We start from the raw sequence: 17,506 nt of genomic DNA, 5'->3' as shown, positions 1-17,506 counted from the left end.
GGTACTAGCCACGATGGCTATGCTCACAGGTGGAGGCAGTATGCTTCTGAATACCAGTTGCTGGAAGCTGCAGGAGGGGAGAATGCTCTTGCACTCAGGTCTTGCTTGTGGGTTTCCCACATGCATCTGGTTGGCCACCGTGAGAACAGGATGCTGGACTAGATGGGCCATTGGCCTGATCCAGCAAAGTCTTCTTATGTTCTTAGGACCATATTTCATAGAGTTCCAGGATTTCTCACCCACTCTCCCTTAACAGAGGTGCAAAGAGCTTCTCTCTGTGAGAGAGTGTGACAGTGGCTGATGTAGGTGCCTTTTTTCCATTGATAGGAGCAGCTGATGGTGTGGGGTATGCTCACATCATTTTCTGGTCCTGTCAATTTTCCTGTTTTTTTTAGATGTGGCAGCCATTTTGTGTTATGTCACACCCCCTACGACAGGGATTTTGTGACTGGTGCCCACAGCACTTTCTTAACATTCCAGATGTGCCCACTGGCTCAGAAAGGTTTGCAACCCCTGTGACAGATTGAATAACCTAGGGTTTTCTAAAGCATATTTTTCAACTGCACAAATTCCCCATCAGACACCCACCCACCCACAAAGTCAAATGAACACAAAGCGTGGTTTGCTCCTTGCTGGGGATGGAAAGATCTGTCTGTTTTGCTTCTTTCAGTTCCTCATTTTTCCAATGTTAAATTTAGTTCTCTACATTTCTATAGCGATCTGCGAATTTTTTTAAAAAAAAATCTTCATGAAAATTCTCCACCATTTTAATCAAATTTCTCCAAATAAACACATTTTTGTAGGCAGTTTTGACAAAGGTACACATTTTTGCAAGCCATTTCTCATCATTTCATGCCTTCTTGCATGTTGCAAGGTATTTACAAGGATGTAATGGTTACCTTCCTGAACATGCAGGTGAGAAAAGAAAGTTCTGGCCAAAAAGAAGAAGGTGGTTTAATATGACTTGGGCAGTTTGTTTTAAGTATGCCTGTCATTTAGGTGCTTAATAAACACATATGTCCAATGTGTCTAATTCCCACCCCATTTTTCAAAATTCACATTATCAGCTTTCCAATATTCAAACTGACCATTTCCCCCCAACTCCACATTTTGTGTCCAACTGTACATTTAAAAAACCCCTTGTAACAGCCAGTTAAATCATCAGATCACTGACTAGGGCCCCATCTGCACTATACATACCACTCTAAACAATCATGGCTTCTCCCAAAGAATCCTGGGAACTGTAATTTGCTATGGGTGCTGAAAGTTGTTAGGAGGCCCTTATTCCCCTCAGGGTGGTACAGTTCCTAGAGTCATTTAATAGTCAGTCCCTCTTCCCAGGAAACTCTGGGAATTGTAGCTCTGTGAGGGGAATAAGGAGTCTCCTAACAACTCTCAGCACTCTTAACTAATTAGTTTCCAGGATTCTCTGGGAAAAACCATGATTGTTTCAAGTTGTATGACACTGCTTTAAATGTAGTGCAGATGGGGCCTAAACAGCAATTAGAAACTATGACACCAAAATGTGTTACTTCCCAAGGCAGCTAAACCAAAGAATATCCACTGAAAGCTACTTACCGTCATATGTGTATATGTTCATGTTGCGAGGTTCAGGGTAAAAACAGGAGCAGATCAAAGACAGCATGGACAGCTCCTTCATCTTTTCTTTGTAGGCTGAAATGAAAGAGACTGAATTAGTATATTTCATCTTTCCGGTTTCCTGCCTCACAGAATGTGTAATTTAAATGGCAATTAGCATTGCTGGTAGATCTGCAAAATTAATTGATCAACTAAAATAATCTAACAAGGTGAAAGGTTTCTTGCAAATGGCGGCTTATTATTTCTTATGCATCTAAGAAACGTTGATCTCTGTCTCACACACATGTTCATGTCAGTAGTAGTAAATGGGACTAGGAATACAGTCTCTCTCTCTCTCTCCCCACCCCAACACATGCCCAGACACCTGGTATCCTCTTTCATTTATGGGAAGTTAAAAACAGACCACTGGTTTTCTCCAGTGAGAGAAGAAACAAGGCTTCAGTTCACCAACCAAGGGCACTGTGAGGGAGCTCAGCACCCTGAGAACTTTAGGACTGAAGTCTTGCTTCAGTCTCTCGTTCTCCACTCACTGGAAATAAGTCTCTCATTGAGGCCTTTCTGATACTCAGCATTGCCCAGTTGTTTGCTGGGGAGATGGGAAGAAAATTCAGTAGAGGACAGTCATGGTGGGGCCGTGCTGCTCACCTGACCTTCCTCCAGCTCAGTCACTGCTACATACTGGGACAGAAAAGGAGAGGGGCTACCCCAGTCCTCCCAGTCCTGGTACGCAGCAGCGACTCAGCTAGAGGGATGGCAGGTAAACGGCGCAGCCCCACCACACCACCCCTACTGGGAAAATTGGAATGTGCAGTGCATGCCCATGTGCACAGATGAAGCCAAGATCCAGTGCCAACCATTCAAGTCTTGAGATTCCCCCCCATCTCCCAAAAGGGGCAGTTTGTGTGAACACTAAGAAAATTGACAAAAGGTTGGATCTAGCCTGTAACTGTCTTGTACATGAAGTAAGTACGTCAACATCTCATCTGCATGAATCTTGGCAAGGCTGTGAATAAGATGGTTTTTGGCTGGGATCCAGAACATTACTTTGTGCACTTTCGACATTTCCTCCTCCCACCTCTGAGTGGCATATCATCCCCCTCTTGTGCTGCTATATCATACAAACCCCTCACTTTCAAAACAGCATTGCCATATGACATGGGGAAACTGTAAGTGGAAAGTCTCCTAATCATACAGTTCTTTGAATCCAGGTCTTTGACTAGGATATAACAAACTAAACTCTGAGTGGTGTGCCAGGCATCGAAGAAAATATCTGTGTAACAAGCAGGGCTATTTGAACATTAGCTTCACTGAAATAAGGCTGCATGAAATATACACTGTAGACCTAATAACTGGAATTTCTAATAACTGAAAGTGTATTGTTTGGTCATAAGCCAAATTCTTATTGACTCACAAGAAAGGGAAGACTTCGGGAGCAGGGGACTACATGTTATGTTACATGTGCAGTTTGGCATTGTGTGATTCTTTTAAAAACTGTAAATAGTCGCTGAATTTATTAAATTTATTAAATTTATATCCTTCCCTTCCTTCCAGAAGGAGCCCAGATGGCAAACAAAACACTAAAAACACTCTAAACATCTTAAAAACAGATTCAGATGGGACATAAACAACCCCATCAGAGAAATTTCAGTATGGACTGCCTTTGGTAGAATCTCATGGTGAAACTATACAGTGGCTGCATTTGGATGTTATGATAAACTATGGTTTATCATGACTATGGTGACCCTTAAGTTTGTGCAACCCTCCTTTTTTCTCCTTTAGAATGGCTGCCAGGAAGAGATCATAAGCTTTTGCTTCTGTTTATCATTAACCTCCTTTGATATAGCATTGAATTTTAAACTGTGGCTAATCTTAGCTATGAATAGTTGAAGCAAGCCAGCTTAATCATTTGAAGTTTCCCTCACTGCACTCTCGCCTTGCAGCTGCTATGTAAAGTTTAAAAAAGAATAATGCAATGCCAAGCTATACATTTAACTTAGTTTGGTCCTGAGAATCTTCCAAAGACTGGGATTCATTGGATGATCAAGGCTAATCTGTGGATATCTAGATGCTGGTGCACTCAGCCCCACCCAGCACGGCTAATGATCAGGAATGATTTAGTGCAACAACAGAGGGTCATATATTTGGGAGTTGAAAATACTGGCAAATCCAAGGACAATTATAGGATCAGAACAGAACAGTATATGCTCAGGTATTTTCAACATAAAATGACTGAAATGTATTATATCAAGTGTGCACTCAAAACAGATGTCAATTCGTTAATACAAAATTGTTCATGCAAACAAGTGACTTCTGTCCAAAGGTTAAGACAGATAAAACCTCCTTTATCTTTGTACACACTTTCAATAACCCCCCCTCCCAGTTTTGTTTATGTGTTATGCTTTTTTATTGTGGACAATGAGTAAATTAGAATGATCTATCATGCCTTACAGCTGCCAGTTCCTTTTTCATTACAATTGAGCTGAAATCCTATACATGCTTATAACTAGTCTAACTGAACTCAGTGGGGCTTCTTTCTGAGTAGACATGTATAGGATTTTACTGTACATGATTCTATGACCTAATAAATCCCCCAACCATGTTTGCTCAACAACTTGAATAATCTTGCTAAATTCTAGAGACAGTTGAATACTGACAGCCGAACATGTGACAGTCACAATAATTGGTGACACAATCCTAAGTCCCTGCCACTGCTCCTGTGAGAGCCCTACAGAGTGGCAAACTGGCCGTTCATGGTGGCAGTAGGTGAAGGGGGGGCAGGCAGATTGGATGTGATCACGGCATTAGCTCCAGGCTGCTGCAGTGATTGGGCCCGGATTGGGTCCGATGCCAGTCAGTACTGGCTGCAAGACTGGTTTGGGATTCAGTGAATCCTGGGCTGGCTCAGCCCTACCCTGTGTTGGGGGTGGGCTTTCCGTCAGCTCTACTGGCAAGGATAGATCAACAGCCTGCCTGCATAGTTCATATAGAAAAACAATTCAAATCCAGGCCTGTGCCTGGTGTTGCACAGCCTTCCTCTCTCTCTGTGGAATTGGCTCCTCTTCAGCCTCCTACAAAGTGGCCCTGCTTCAGGCAGCTACCCCACAGGAGGTGGCTGCAGAGGAAGGCTCTGAAGGGGAGTCTCACCACCAGCCTCTGGTTGAAATGGATGAAGAATGCTGCCTTTGAGGGCGGAGGGAAGAGAGCTACCCACTTTTGCTGCTAGATTGTCCTTCATGTTCTTGAATGGACAGATGGGCTTGTGTTCCAGGTGCAGAGCTGGCCAGGCAGGAATCTCCCCCAAATTGTTTTTCTTTAAAAAAGTGTTTTTAAATTTGTATATTTGTTTTTAATGTTTTTAATTGTTGTAAACTGCCCAGAGTTTCGGCTATGGGGTGGGTGGGTATACAAATGTAATAATAATAATAATAATATAGACTGGGATAAAAATCTTCAAATAAAAGTCTTTTTAAAAAAGGAAGGTTTTATGCTACGCACATTCTTGTTGGGGGCTATACATTCAGATCATATTCCACCTAACTCATACCAGTTGCACTGCTTGCCATTTCAAAGTGCCCTAAATGGGTTGAGTCCAAATTGTTTGAAGGACCACCGGCAACCATATGAACCTGCCCATGTTTTAAGATCGTCTTCAGAGACCCTACCCACATGCCTGCCTTTAAGTACATGTAGAATCGAGGACACTAGAGATAGGACCTTCTCAGTAGTGGCTCTTGCTTTATATAATTCCCTTATTAGTGATATATGACTGGCTCCATCAGTTTAGTTTTGAAAGAAAGTTGAAATTGCTCATCTGTTTTCCCTGGCATTTAACTGAAGGTTTTATTGTATATGCTGCTGCTGAGTTTTTTTTTCTGGTGACTAATAAATTGTATTGCATTTAGTTTGACTTACACTGAGTTTTTAAAATTGCAAATTGAATTATATGAATGGCCAGTGAATGGTCAGGAGAAAAAACACAGGAGAAATTTTGGGCACAGCACTAATATTCCTACTTATGGAAATTGGGAAGCCCCAACCCCCTATTGTCTTTTAGGAAGCAAGGACTCTGAAACAAGGATTGGATGTCACCTGATATTGATGAAGATACATTAGTGATACTATTGTGTTTCGCTGTGCTTTAATATTTTTTCATGATGTTTATATTCTTTTAAATTTTAAATTGCTTAGATGCTCATGCTAGTAAATGTAAAATGCCTTGGGAGCTCTGGTGTGCAAGGTGGGTGAGCATAAATTGGAAAAAAATAATTACTGAAATGTTAGGTTATGAATAAATGCCATCACAGCACATTAATAAATAATATTTCTGTCCCATAGCATAGGCACACAACAACATGGGTCAAAGGCTGAAGATCTTCCTTATCCTTGGTTCTACACTAATTTATGATTCCATATGAACATATAGTGTGACGCTGTGCAGCTGTGTGCTGAGTTTGAAGGCAGCAATTTTATTTATTTATTTGAGTATTTATAAATGTTCATAAATAATATAGCAAGGCAGTATACAAAACAAAAATATAATACAACAGTAACAACATTGGTAAAAACATCACCTTTGTAGGTGTGACCGATCATATATTTCTCTCTTTGCACAATCAGCACCATTCCTCCCATGGGAAAGCATCATTCACACAAAGCAATACAGAATCACGCTAGGGGTAGGCAATGCACTCATTGCTCTATCTATATAGGAAGGCTAGGGTGGCTGTGCATCCTAGGATGGTCCTCTACTCAAAGATGTCCTCTATTTGAAAGGCTATCTGGTCCAAGTCCATTTTAAAGATAAAGAAGAGCAGGGGCCTTGAAGTTGTCCATCAGCAGGTAGCATCTGCAAAGCAGACTGAGCAGGCACACAGATCACCTGGTCACAGTCTTCCCCACTATGTTGAGGTTCATGTATTTCTATTTGAATTATAGTAATTATTTCTAAATTTGCATATACATATATGAATTAAAATATGCAGATGCAAGTCAGTGTCCATTTTTTTTTGGCAATGTGTAAGTAGCCACCTTTATGAAGTTTCTTTCCGTATATTTTGCTTGGATTTTTGCAAGTGCTTTGGTGTCTCTCGAAGGGGGAGATTTGCATGTAATATATCGGCTGCAACCCTTACAAGACCAAACTTGAGCAATAGTAGTGTAGACTTACAATGAACAATGAAAGCCAAGAATCAACATTCATTGATATGAATATCTGATTGGTGAGCTGCTTGGCCAGGAACATATTTTTTTAAGCATTATTATTTTATTATTTATTTATTGTATTTGTATACCGCCCCATAGCCGAAGCTCTCTGGGCGGTTTACAGTAACTAAAAACATTAAAACAAATACACAAATTTAAAGACACATCTTTTAAAAACAATTTAAAACACAATTTAAAACACAAACTAAAATACTAAAATGCCTGGGAGAAGAGGAAAGATTTGACCTGGCACCAAAACAGTGTTGAATTTTAGAGATTTATATACTGTTCTTCAATAAAGTTGCTAGGGCAGCTTACAAAATTTAAAAACACAAAACAAAATAAACATGCACAAATTGACCAAAACCAGTAAAATCATTAGGAGCAGTATAAAAACAACAGACCCATTTAAGATAAAACAGATAGAACTGAATTGAAAGGCCTTTCCCCAGTGCTGAAATGACATTACGACCGGTTTTTAAATGGGGCTTGGTATAATTATAAGTGGCAATGGAGGCTGATCCATTAAGGTGAATGGGGCACTGCCCCATCAAACTCACCCTGCTCTCAGCCGCCCACCATCTGCCTTCCTTTTTACTTCTAGCCAGCCCAGCAGGCTGAACTGCTTGCACTGCTTCCTCCTTACAGAGCAATCCAACTCAGGGGAAGCTGGTGTAAGCAGTGCTGGTGCAAGAGAAACCAGCATAAAATTCCTTTGTACCCAATTGCCATTCCAGAGCCTCTGCGCTGGCTGAATGCTGGCTCAGACGGGAGCTGTGCACAGGGACCAGAAAGTAAAAGCCTGCTTTCCAAAATACCCCTGGTGGAGAGTAAGCTCTCTCCATCGACTTCTGTTGTATTAATTTTCTTAGATCAACCTTTTTCCTGGCGTAACTTTTGCCTGAACTAGGATCTGCAGGAGAGCTCCGAACATGAGTTGGATGTGTCCTAAGTCCCCTCACCTCAGCCCCTCCCTTAACATACCCTGACACACCCCCTTTTCAGGACTTATTCCGGCTTACACTGGATTCACTTATGTCAATCTCAGCTGAGCTGGCTGAGCCCCGGCTGATATGGGCTGAGGGATTTATGCTGGCATAGGTTGGCTGAGCTGGGACCCAGCTCCCTCAGCTGGAGATCTGCCACATCTAATTCCCCTCAGCCCCTCAGTGTACCCCTCAGTGTACTCCCCAGTGTAAATGAGAGTGGGCTTGCACCTTTACTCTCAGTGTTGCCTTTATAGAACTCAGCAAGGAGGAGGAGGATGGCAACACAACTAGAATTAGTTGGCTTTGCCTCTTTTTGCCTCTGACTCCACCTACACTTCATCTCCATGTCTTCTGCCCTATCAGTCCCAATGGGCATCAGCCTCCATTTATAAGAGGTATATAAATAACAATGGTGATGGTAGTTTGTGTCCATTCTTGAATGTAATACCTAAACAATAACTCAGCATTGGTCTTATCTGGGTTTTACCTTCAAGTTTGTTTACTAAATAGCAATAGTTTGCTAAGCAGTTATTTTTGTAGCTGCTTCCTTGCTCATAGCAGAGAGATACAGGCATAACTGAGCATTATCTGGCTCAGTCAGTTGTTTAGGCAGGCTTTCTGTATGCATTTGAGTTCCTGACCCTGAATCCAATTTCATTTTCTGCTTTAGGAGAGACGCCACAAGAGGCAAAGTCAGGAGGTTCAAATTAGATGGAGCATGAAATGCAGGCCACACAAGGGTCATATTTCCTTTAGTGCACCATAACTGTATTTACATTGATCTCTTGGTGATTTCACTGATGAAAGCAGTTTCTTGAATGTTGAAGGTTAAGTAATTTGGATGTGCTGGGTGCTTTTGGGTTTGTATTAAATATGCTGCCAGTATAAAGTCTGTATTTTTCTTTCAGTGTCAAACATTTGCTTGGCAGGTTTTTTTCCATTTCTTTTGTAATTCACAATATGGAATTTCATACTTCTGATCAACCACAATGGATAAATTATTATGGAAGAATTATGTTCATAGAAACCCTAGAACTAGGCAGTGGATTAGCCATGCATTTCCTCCCCTAATTTTTCACCAAACCCAGTATTTTGTTAGATTGTTTAGGCTGACAGTTGAACTATACCTACCGTTAAAAATAGTATGGAATGGATGTTTAGCACTGATCAAATTAGCAAAGTGCATTCTTTTACATTTTTACATTATTTTACAGTGAGGAACCTCTGGCCCGCTGGTTTAATTAGGCCTCTCCATTTAGCCCATGAGGCACATTCTGACAGGCCATCCCCAACTGTCTGTCATGTGACATTATCTAATTTCACCTGCCCTTAGAGCATTTCTGAGCATCCCATAGCTAATGGGATTGCTCCATTGCAGCTGTGGTTTGATACCCTATGCTGTGGCTTGCCTCTGGCTGACACTAAGTACTGTTAGATTTTGGTGCCTTTTTTCCCCTACCGCTGCTGCTTTTGGTGGGGATCAGATTCATGGTGTATGAAAAATGTTGTATTCTTTTTCTGACACTAGATTTTCTGCCAGTAGATGTCAGACTTTCTGGTTGTGCTAGTGATGCTTGCTTTTTTAAGTTGGTCATGGAACCGACCAGAGGGACGGCAACCCTGGACTTAAACCTCAGTGGGGACCGGGACCTGGTGCAAGATGTAAGTGTTGTTGAACCGATTGGGAGCAGTGACCACAGTGCTATTAAATTAAACATACATGTAAATGGCCAATTGCCAAGAAAATCCAACACGGTCACATTTGACTTCAAAAGAGGAAACTTCACAAAAATGAGGGGATTGGTAAAAAGAAAGCTGAAAAACAAAGTCCAGAGGGTCACATCACTCGAAAATGCTTGGAAGTTGTTTAAAAACACTATAATAGAAGCTCAACTGGAGTGCATACCGCAGATCAGAAAAGGTACCGCCAGGGCCAAGAAGATGCCAGCATGGTTAACGAGCAAAGTCAAGGAAGCTCTTAGAGGCAAAAAGTCTTCCTTCAGAAAATGGAAGTCTTGTCTGAATGAAGAAAATAAAAAGGAACACAAACTCTGGCAAAAGAAATGCAAGAAGACAATAAGGGATGCTAAAAAAGAATTTGAGGAGCACATTGCTAAGAACATAAAAACCAACAACAAAAAATTCTATAAATACATTCAAAGCAGGAGACCATCTAGGGAGGCGATTGGACCCTTGGATGATAAGGGACTCAAAGGTGTACTAAAGAACGATAAGGAGATTGCAGAGAAGCTAAATGAATTCTTTGCATCTGTCTTCACAGTGGAAGATATAGGGCAGATCCCTGAACCTGAACTAACATTTGCAGGAAGGGATTCTGAGGAACTGAGACAAATAGTGGTAACGAGAGAGGAAGTTCTAGGCTTAATGGACAATATAAAAACTGACAAATCACCGGGCCCAGATGGCATCCACCCGAGAGTTCTCAAAGAACTCAGATGTGAAATTGCTGATCTGTTAACTAAAATATGTAACTTGTCCCTCAGGTCCTCCTCCGTGCCTGAGGACTGGAAAGTGGCAAATGTAATGCCAATATTCAAAAAGGGATCCAGAGGGGATCCCGGAAATTACAGGCCAGTTAGCTTAACTTCTGTCCCTGGAAAACTGGTAGAAAGTATGATTAAAGCTAGATTAACTAAGCACATAGAAGAACAAGCCTTGCTGAAGCAGAGCCAGCATGGCTTCTGCAAGGGAAAGTCCTGTCTCAGTAACCTATTAGAATTCTTTGAGAGTGTCAACAAGCATATAGATAGAGGTGATCCAGTGGACATAGTGTACTTAGACTTTCAAAAAGCTTTTGACAAAGTACCTCACCAAAGACTTCTGAGGAAGCTTAGCAGTCATGGAATAAGAGAGGTCCTCTTGTGGATAAGGAATTGGCTGAGAAGCAGAAAGCAGAGTAGGAATAAACGGACAGTTCTCCCAATGGAGGGCTGTAGAAAGTGGAGTCCCTCAAGGATCGGTATTGGGACCTGTACTTTTCAACTTGTTTATTAATGACCTAGAATTAGGAGTGAGCAGTGAAGTGGCCAAGTTTGCTGACGATACTAAATTGTTCAGGGTTGTTAAAACAAAAAGGGATTGCGAAGAGCTCCAAAAAGACCTCTCCAAACTGAGTGAATGGGCGGAAAAATGGCAAATGCAATTCAATATAAACAAGTGTAAAATTATGCATATTGGAGCAAAAAATCTGAATTTCACATATACGCTCATGGGGTTTGAACTGGCGGTGACCGACCAGGAGAGAGACCTCGGGGTTGTAGTGGACAGCATGATGAAAATGTCGACCCAGTGTGCGGCAGCTGTGAAAAAGGCAAATTCCATGCTAGCGATAATTAGGAAAGGTATTGAAAATAAAACAGCCGATATCATAATGCCATTGTATAAATCTATGGTGCGGCCGCATTTGGAATACTGTGTACAGTTCTGGTCGCCTCATCTCAAAAAGGATATTATAGAGTTGGAAAAGGTTCAGAAGAGGGCAACCAGAATGATCAAGGGGATGGAGCGACTCCCTTACGAGGAAAGGTTGCAGCATTTGGGGCTTTTTAGTTTAGAGAAAAGGCGGGTCAGAGGAGACATGATAGAAGTGCATAAAATTATGCATGGCATTGAGAAAGTGGATAGAGAAAAGTTCTTCTCCCTCTCTCATAATACTAGAACTCGTGGACATTCAAAGAAGCTGAATGTTGGAAGATTCAGGACAGACAAAAGGAAGTACTTCTTTACTCAGCGCATAGTTAAACTATGGAATTTGCTCCCACAAGATGCAGTAATCGCCACCAGCTTGGATGGCTTTAAAAGAAGATTAGACAAATTCATGGAGGACAGGGCTATCAATGGCTACTAGCTGTGATGGCTGTGCTCTGCCACCCTAGTCAGAGGCAGCATGCTTCTGAAAACTAGTTGCTGGAAGCCTCAGGAGGGGAGAATGTTCTTGCACTCGGGTCCTGCTTGCGGGCTTCCCCCAGGCACCTGGTTGGCCACTGTGAGAACAGGATGCTGGACTGGATGGGCCACTGGCCTGATCCAGCAGGCTCTTCTTATGTTCTTAAGAGATGCAATTTTTAAATTTTAATTATTTTATTTTTACTGTTGCTTTGTCTCCAGCACTATGTACTAAATTAGGGGAAAGTGTGCTTTAAAATGCATATATTAGAGAAAATGGCATACAAAGATGTATTATATTAGGAAAAAATGTTTGCATAAATGTATATAAGTCAAAATTGCTTACAAAAATGAGTTTATTTGGATACATTCGCACAACAATGGTGATGAATTTTCGTGGGGAATCATAGAATAGTAGATTTGGAAGGGGCCTATAAAGCCACTGAGTCCAACCCCAGCTCAATGCAGTTTTTTAAAAAAATGCAGAAATGTGAAGAGCAGAATTTAAAATTGTAAACATGAGAAACTAGGAGAACTGAAATGAATGCTACAAGTGTCATCTGTAATACCTTGGTATTTGGTACATGTGTGGAGCTCCTTTGTGCAATGCAGAGGATAAAGGGTCTATAAGATGCCATACAAATTGCTGGTTATGACCTATAAAGCACCATACAGCTTGGGTCTAGGCTACCTGAAGAACCGTATCTTCCCATATGAGCCTTTCCCGAGCACTGAGATCATTGGGGGAGGCCTTTTTCTCAGTCACACCATCCTCACAGATGTGCCCGATGGGAACACAGGACAGAGCCTTCTTGGTGGCTGCCCCAGGCTCTGGAACTCCCTTCCTATGGAGGTCAGATGGGCTCTCCCTGCTATCCTTCCTTCAGCAAGATGTTTCTGTTCCTGTGGGCTTTGGGAACTGACTGAAAGGGCTATCAAATAGGGTGCTGTTTCTACTGATTTGTATTGTGTTTTTTTTACATCCTATGTTTTAAATGGTTTTAATTTATAGTTAGTTTAATTACATTTTAATTATTAGTTCTGTACATTTTCTTTATGTGTTTAACTGTATTTGTTTTAATTTTTGTAAGCCACCTTGAGTTCCAGTTTTGAGAAAAAGGCTATCTGTGTCGTGATTAAGGACTCAGAATCTCAGCACTGAAGTCAGAGTCTGGGGACACCAAGAGCTCCTAGACTGGGGAAGACTTTTTCCCTGAACTGTCTCATTCAACAGTCACTTAGGAAATCTCTCCTGAAAAAGAGGAATAAATAATAATAATATTTAATTTGTGTGTCGCCTATCTGGCAGATAGCCACTCTAGGCGACGTACATTAAAATGGGATAAAATACAATAGTATCAAATGCAGTCACATTAATCTCAATAAATAAAATACTGGACAGTCATCAGTACATTTATAAAAACATTTACATATACAGCATATAATAGAATGCTTTCTTCAACTGCTGCCCCTGAAAATGTGTCCATGGAAACTTCTTTGTATAGTGATTCCTTCCCAGAAACACCTTCGGCTCCTGGTATCCTGACTTTGAAACTGACCACACAGAGAACAAGATCATTTTGTTTCACAGTGCTCCAATGAATATTTTAATTGAAATACGCTATAATTTAGTGCAGCTTAAGAGTTTTTCATTCTTGTTTCTCCATTGATGCCTTTCCCTCCACTTATCCTAATTTCACCACTACACCAATCCCAGATAAGGCAGCAATTACATTAGATGACCTACCAATGTTTCAGGTTACCTGAAAGGATGCCTTCCCCTCTATAGACCTGTTTGATCACTTAGGTCAACTGGGAAAGCTCTACTGAATGCACCGCGCTCTACAGATTATTGTAGGGTAGCAGCCTGGAACTGGGCATTTTCTATGGTTGCCCTCCATAGTTTGGAATGCCCTTCCTGCTGCAGTCCGAGACCCCATCGTTCATCTGTTTCAGGTGCTTCCTGAAAGCATACTTTTAGTAAGGCCTTTCCTGACCCCTGAAGCTGAACTCTCTGGGTTGTAGCCAGCTAAGTTTTACTCAGAGTAGACCCGCTGAAATTAATTGACCTAAGTTAGCCAGGTTCATTAAATTCAACAGATCTTCTCTGAGCAAGACTAACAATGAAGACAGCCCACTATCTGTATGCGGTTACATTTCTGTATTTTTATGCTATGTTGTATTTTATTTGTATTTCTGTAACATTTTTATTGATTCTTGCAATGTTTATTATATATCTGTACACTTATAAAGCTTAGAAACTTTGTAAGAGTAAGCGGTCTTGAAGTTCTTTTAATAAAGTAAATAAGGGCACCACTCACAAGTAGACGGCTCCCGCTTTCACCGTTTAATTGTATTTATTTATTTATTTATATCCCACCCTTCCTCAGCCTCCCTGAGAACCCTTGTGAGTCAAAGGGTGAGGTGTAAATATATTAAATAAGCAAAGTGGAAGTCAAGCATTTCCATTTATGTGGAGCAAAGAGCATGCCTCTCTGCCACAGTTAAATAAACTCTCATTAGGCTTCTGTTCGGTTCTGGAGCAATACATGTACCTGCACATATCTTTGCGGCAAGTTCCCTCTGGGTTCTAATGGATGGGGGCCAATAAACTAAGGCTGAAATGTGATAAGACAGAAGTGTTGTGGCTGGGTGGGAATTTGGTATATATCCTGTTCTGGGAGGGGTTACACTCCCCCTGAAGGAAAAGATTCATAGTCTGGGAGTACTCCTGGATTCCAACTTGTCACTGGAGTCTCAAGTGAGTTCTGTGGCTAGCAGCACTTATACCCAGCTTAAGTTGACAAACTCACAAGTTCACAAACTCTGACCATTCCTGGACCAGGATAGCTGGCTGTTAGGCTGGTAACTGTGGCAGCCCAATGGGACCATGTGTCATCAATCCTGAAAGCATTGCACTGGCTACCAGTGAGCTAACAGGCCCAATTCAAGCTATTAGTACTAGCATATAAAGCTCCAAATGGCTTGGGATCCAAGTATATAAAAGAATGCCTTCCCAAGCATCAATCATCTTGGACCCTATGATCAGCAGGCAAGGCCTTGTTGTTGGTGCAGCCCCTAGGGGCTGCCCGGCTGGCAGTGACCCATAACAGGGACTTTTCAACTGTAGTCCCCTACTTGTGGAATGCTGTCTCTGGTGAGGTGTGTCTATCTCCCACATTATTGACCTTAGGAGGAATTCAAAAACATTCCTGTTTGCCCTGGTGTTTGATGGCTGAAGAAGACTTTCCTGGCAACCCAGAGATCATTGGATGAAATAATGATTTTAACTATAACTATTTTAGAATGTTTTACCTGTTTTTAGAATTACAGATTGTTTTGTTGATGTGTTTGCTGCTCTGGCCTCCTTCAGTAGGAAGGGTGTTCTGAGCCCGTGGTTCTGAAACCCACTTTGCCAGACAGTCAACTCAATATCTCTCTTTTAATCAGAACTATTTTATTAAACCAGGAAAACACAAAGGTATACAAAAACTTCAAAGAAAGCATACAGTCTCTGGGGATGATGAACTGAGGAGGGTGATGATGAAGAAGGTTGGTAGCAGGTAAATTATATTGTAGGATCGTTGATGAGGTAGATTAAATGGAGGAGAGTACCTTCTGAGGAAGAAGCTTCTGCAAGAGGCAATTCTGGTAGAGAAGTATCTTCTGAGAGAGAGATAGCTTCTGAGAGAGAGATAGGTAAAAAAGGAGTGTTGTCCTCTGGTGCTACTACGCCTGCTGCTAGCTTCACTGATGACTGAAACAAACTGAGGCAGGTTTTTGGAGGGAAAAAATAACTAACCAATTAAAGAGAGGGGTGATGTCACCTGACAGGAAGTTACTATGAGGCTAAGGGAGCATAGAGACAGCCCTCTAGAGTTCCATAACTTAACCTAATAAATGCCTTAACACAACAGAAGGAATATCTCTATATACAATTCTAACCCTGCGGAGGCAGCACAAAGGGTGAGATACAAAGTCAAATGATGACAATGATTTGGGTTCTAATGCTAATCGCTGCCATGAGCTCCTTCAGGAGATAGGGTGGGATATAAATTAAATGAATAAATAGAATGCCTACCAGCCAAAAATTCTGACTTGCACCAGTGCCGGTTTGTGGTTACCTGCCATTCACCTGGCCAGCCTAAACATATCTATTACCAGGACTCCACATACTCTTCATACTCCAGGGGTGGGAAACCGAATCTGGCTGGCAGGCTGGTTCCTTATCTCCCCCGCCCCCATGGGCCAAATTTGGGAAAACAATGACCAAAAAAGCCATTATTATTGGGTGGATGCTTAACAATGAATCGTTAAAGAGAATGGATTTATGATGCATATGAACTCACAAAAAAAAACAGCATAGGCATATGTACATTCTTCTTCTTTTGGATGCATAAACAAACACTGGACAGAGATATGACTAACCTATTATATTGTACAAGTGGTCCTTTCCATGTGTCCCCCTTGCCAAGCTGAATTATTTGTTGCATTTGTAGTATTTGTTCTTAAGGTACACATTAGGGTACAAATTATATTACTTGCTCACTTGGCTTACTGATGCCAGAAGGGTAATATCTTTGAAGCCTTGAAATTGCTATTTTACAGTATCTTTACTCACACAATTCTGCTTGAGCAAGCTACAGAGAATCCATTAATAGATTGTTATGGTCATTTCTAACATGAGTTAATGGGTCAGTTTTGCTGAGCTAATGCAAACACTTGGTTAAAATGAAATTTTAGTAGTAGCTTTTATTTTCCACCAGAGGAAAGCATGAGCCTCTTGCACTGCTTTTGATGTGACTGAGAACAGAGGTGACTGTGCTGCCTGCCATTTGCCTCCAGATGGGTATTAAAAAAAAATTAAGTGTGCTCAAGCATTCTTTAAACAATGTATTTACTTATATGTCAGCAAACCTTATTGTAAGGAGCACCAGAACAGAAGGTAAAAGCACTGTGATTCTGAGCTCCCCCCCCCCGAGGTATCAAGGGCCTACTGAGGTATTTGTTTCACTTCCACAATGAATATTGTGTTTTTATATTGCTGTAACCTGCCCGGGACTTTATGCTCACCTCTGTAGCCAGCCTTCCTTGTTAGGTGGGGCAGCCACATTTCTAGGTAGGGTATTGACAGGGAGAGTTGCATAGCACCAGCCAGTCCCCCCACTCCACTGGTGGAGAGGATATGAGGGCCAGGCCAGGGAAAGGGAAAGACAGTGACCTTCCCCGGCACTCTTCTGCTATCCAGAGAGTGTGTTAACTTACATAAATGAACTTTAATATGTTGAATTGGCTCATCCTTTTTTGAGAAATTCCCCAGGAATACCAGACTAAAAAGCTTGACTTTGCCTATAGCTACAGTCTCCTTTCACCGGTCATCTGTCCGTGTGTTCTGATTCTTCATGATCTGAAGTACTTTGGTAAAGACAGTGAGCTTCCTTTGATGCTGCATTAGGTATCTCAGTTTTAGATTCCACCTGAAAAATAAACTTGTCCATACTAAAGGTTTAGGGAAGGACAGAAATAAAACAAATACTATAGGATGTGTTTGTTGTTTCCTCCTTCTAGTCTTGCTCCTGGCCTTTAGGTTTTTCTTTCTGTTGGATAATTAAGGGAAAACTTTTTAACTGGCTGGTATATAAAGGATGAACTCAGCAATTGGAAGTTTTACTGGTTGTTGGGCTGAGATGCTCATACTGAGAAAACCAGAAATTAGGCCTAAGTTACAGGTTAGTTGTCCAGCTAGCCAGCTGTAGTGTACACAGCAATATTTCTATGCCTCTAGGGCTGTTTTTATCCTTTGTCATCAA

General features: G+C 41.4%; 1 protein-coding gene across 1 annotated transcript in view; it reads right to left on the bottom strand.

The window, feature by feature from the left end:
- STMN2 (stathmin 2) overlaps window positions 1–17,506 on the bottom strand; it is a 57,091-nt gene that overhangs the window by 23,011 nt on the left and 16,574 nt on the right. Inside the window, exon 2 of the mRNA XM_061606385.1 lies at window positions 1,579–1,674. Coding sequence (XP_061462369.1) covers window positions 1,579–1,674 — 96 coding nt within the window. The remainder of the gene's footprint in view (window positions 1–1,578; window positions 1,675–17,506) is intronic.

The sequence above is a fragment of the Rhineura floridana genome, chromosome 1 (genome assembly GCF_030035675.1).
Source record: "Rhineura floridana isolate rRhiFlo1 chromosome 1, rRhiFlo1.hap2, whole genome shotgun sequence".
Taxonomy (NCBI): domain Eukaryota; kingdom Metazoa; phylum Chordata; class Lepidosauria; order Squamata; family Rhineuridae; genus Rhineura; species Rhineura floridana.
Note: the sequence above shows the minus strand (reverse complement) of the source record. Positions and strands in the feature narration are given on the sequence as shown.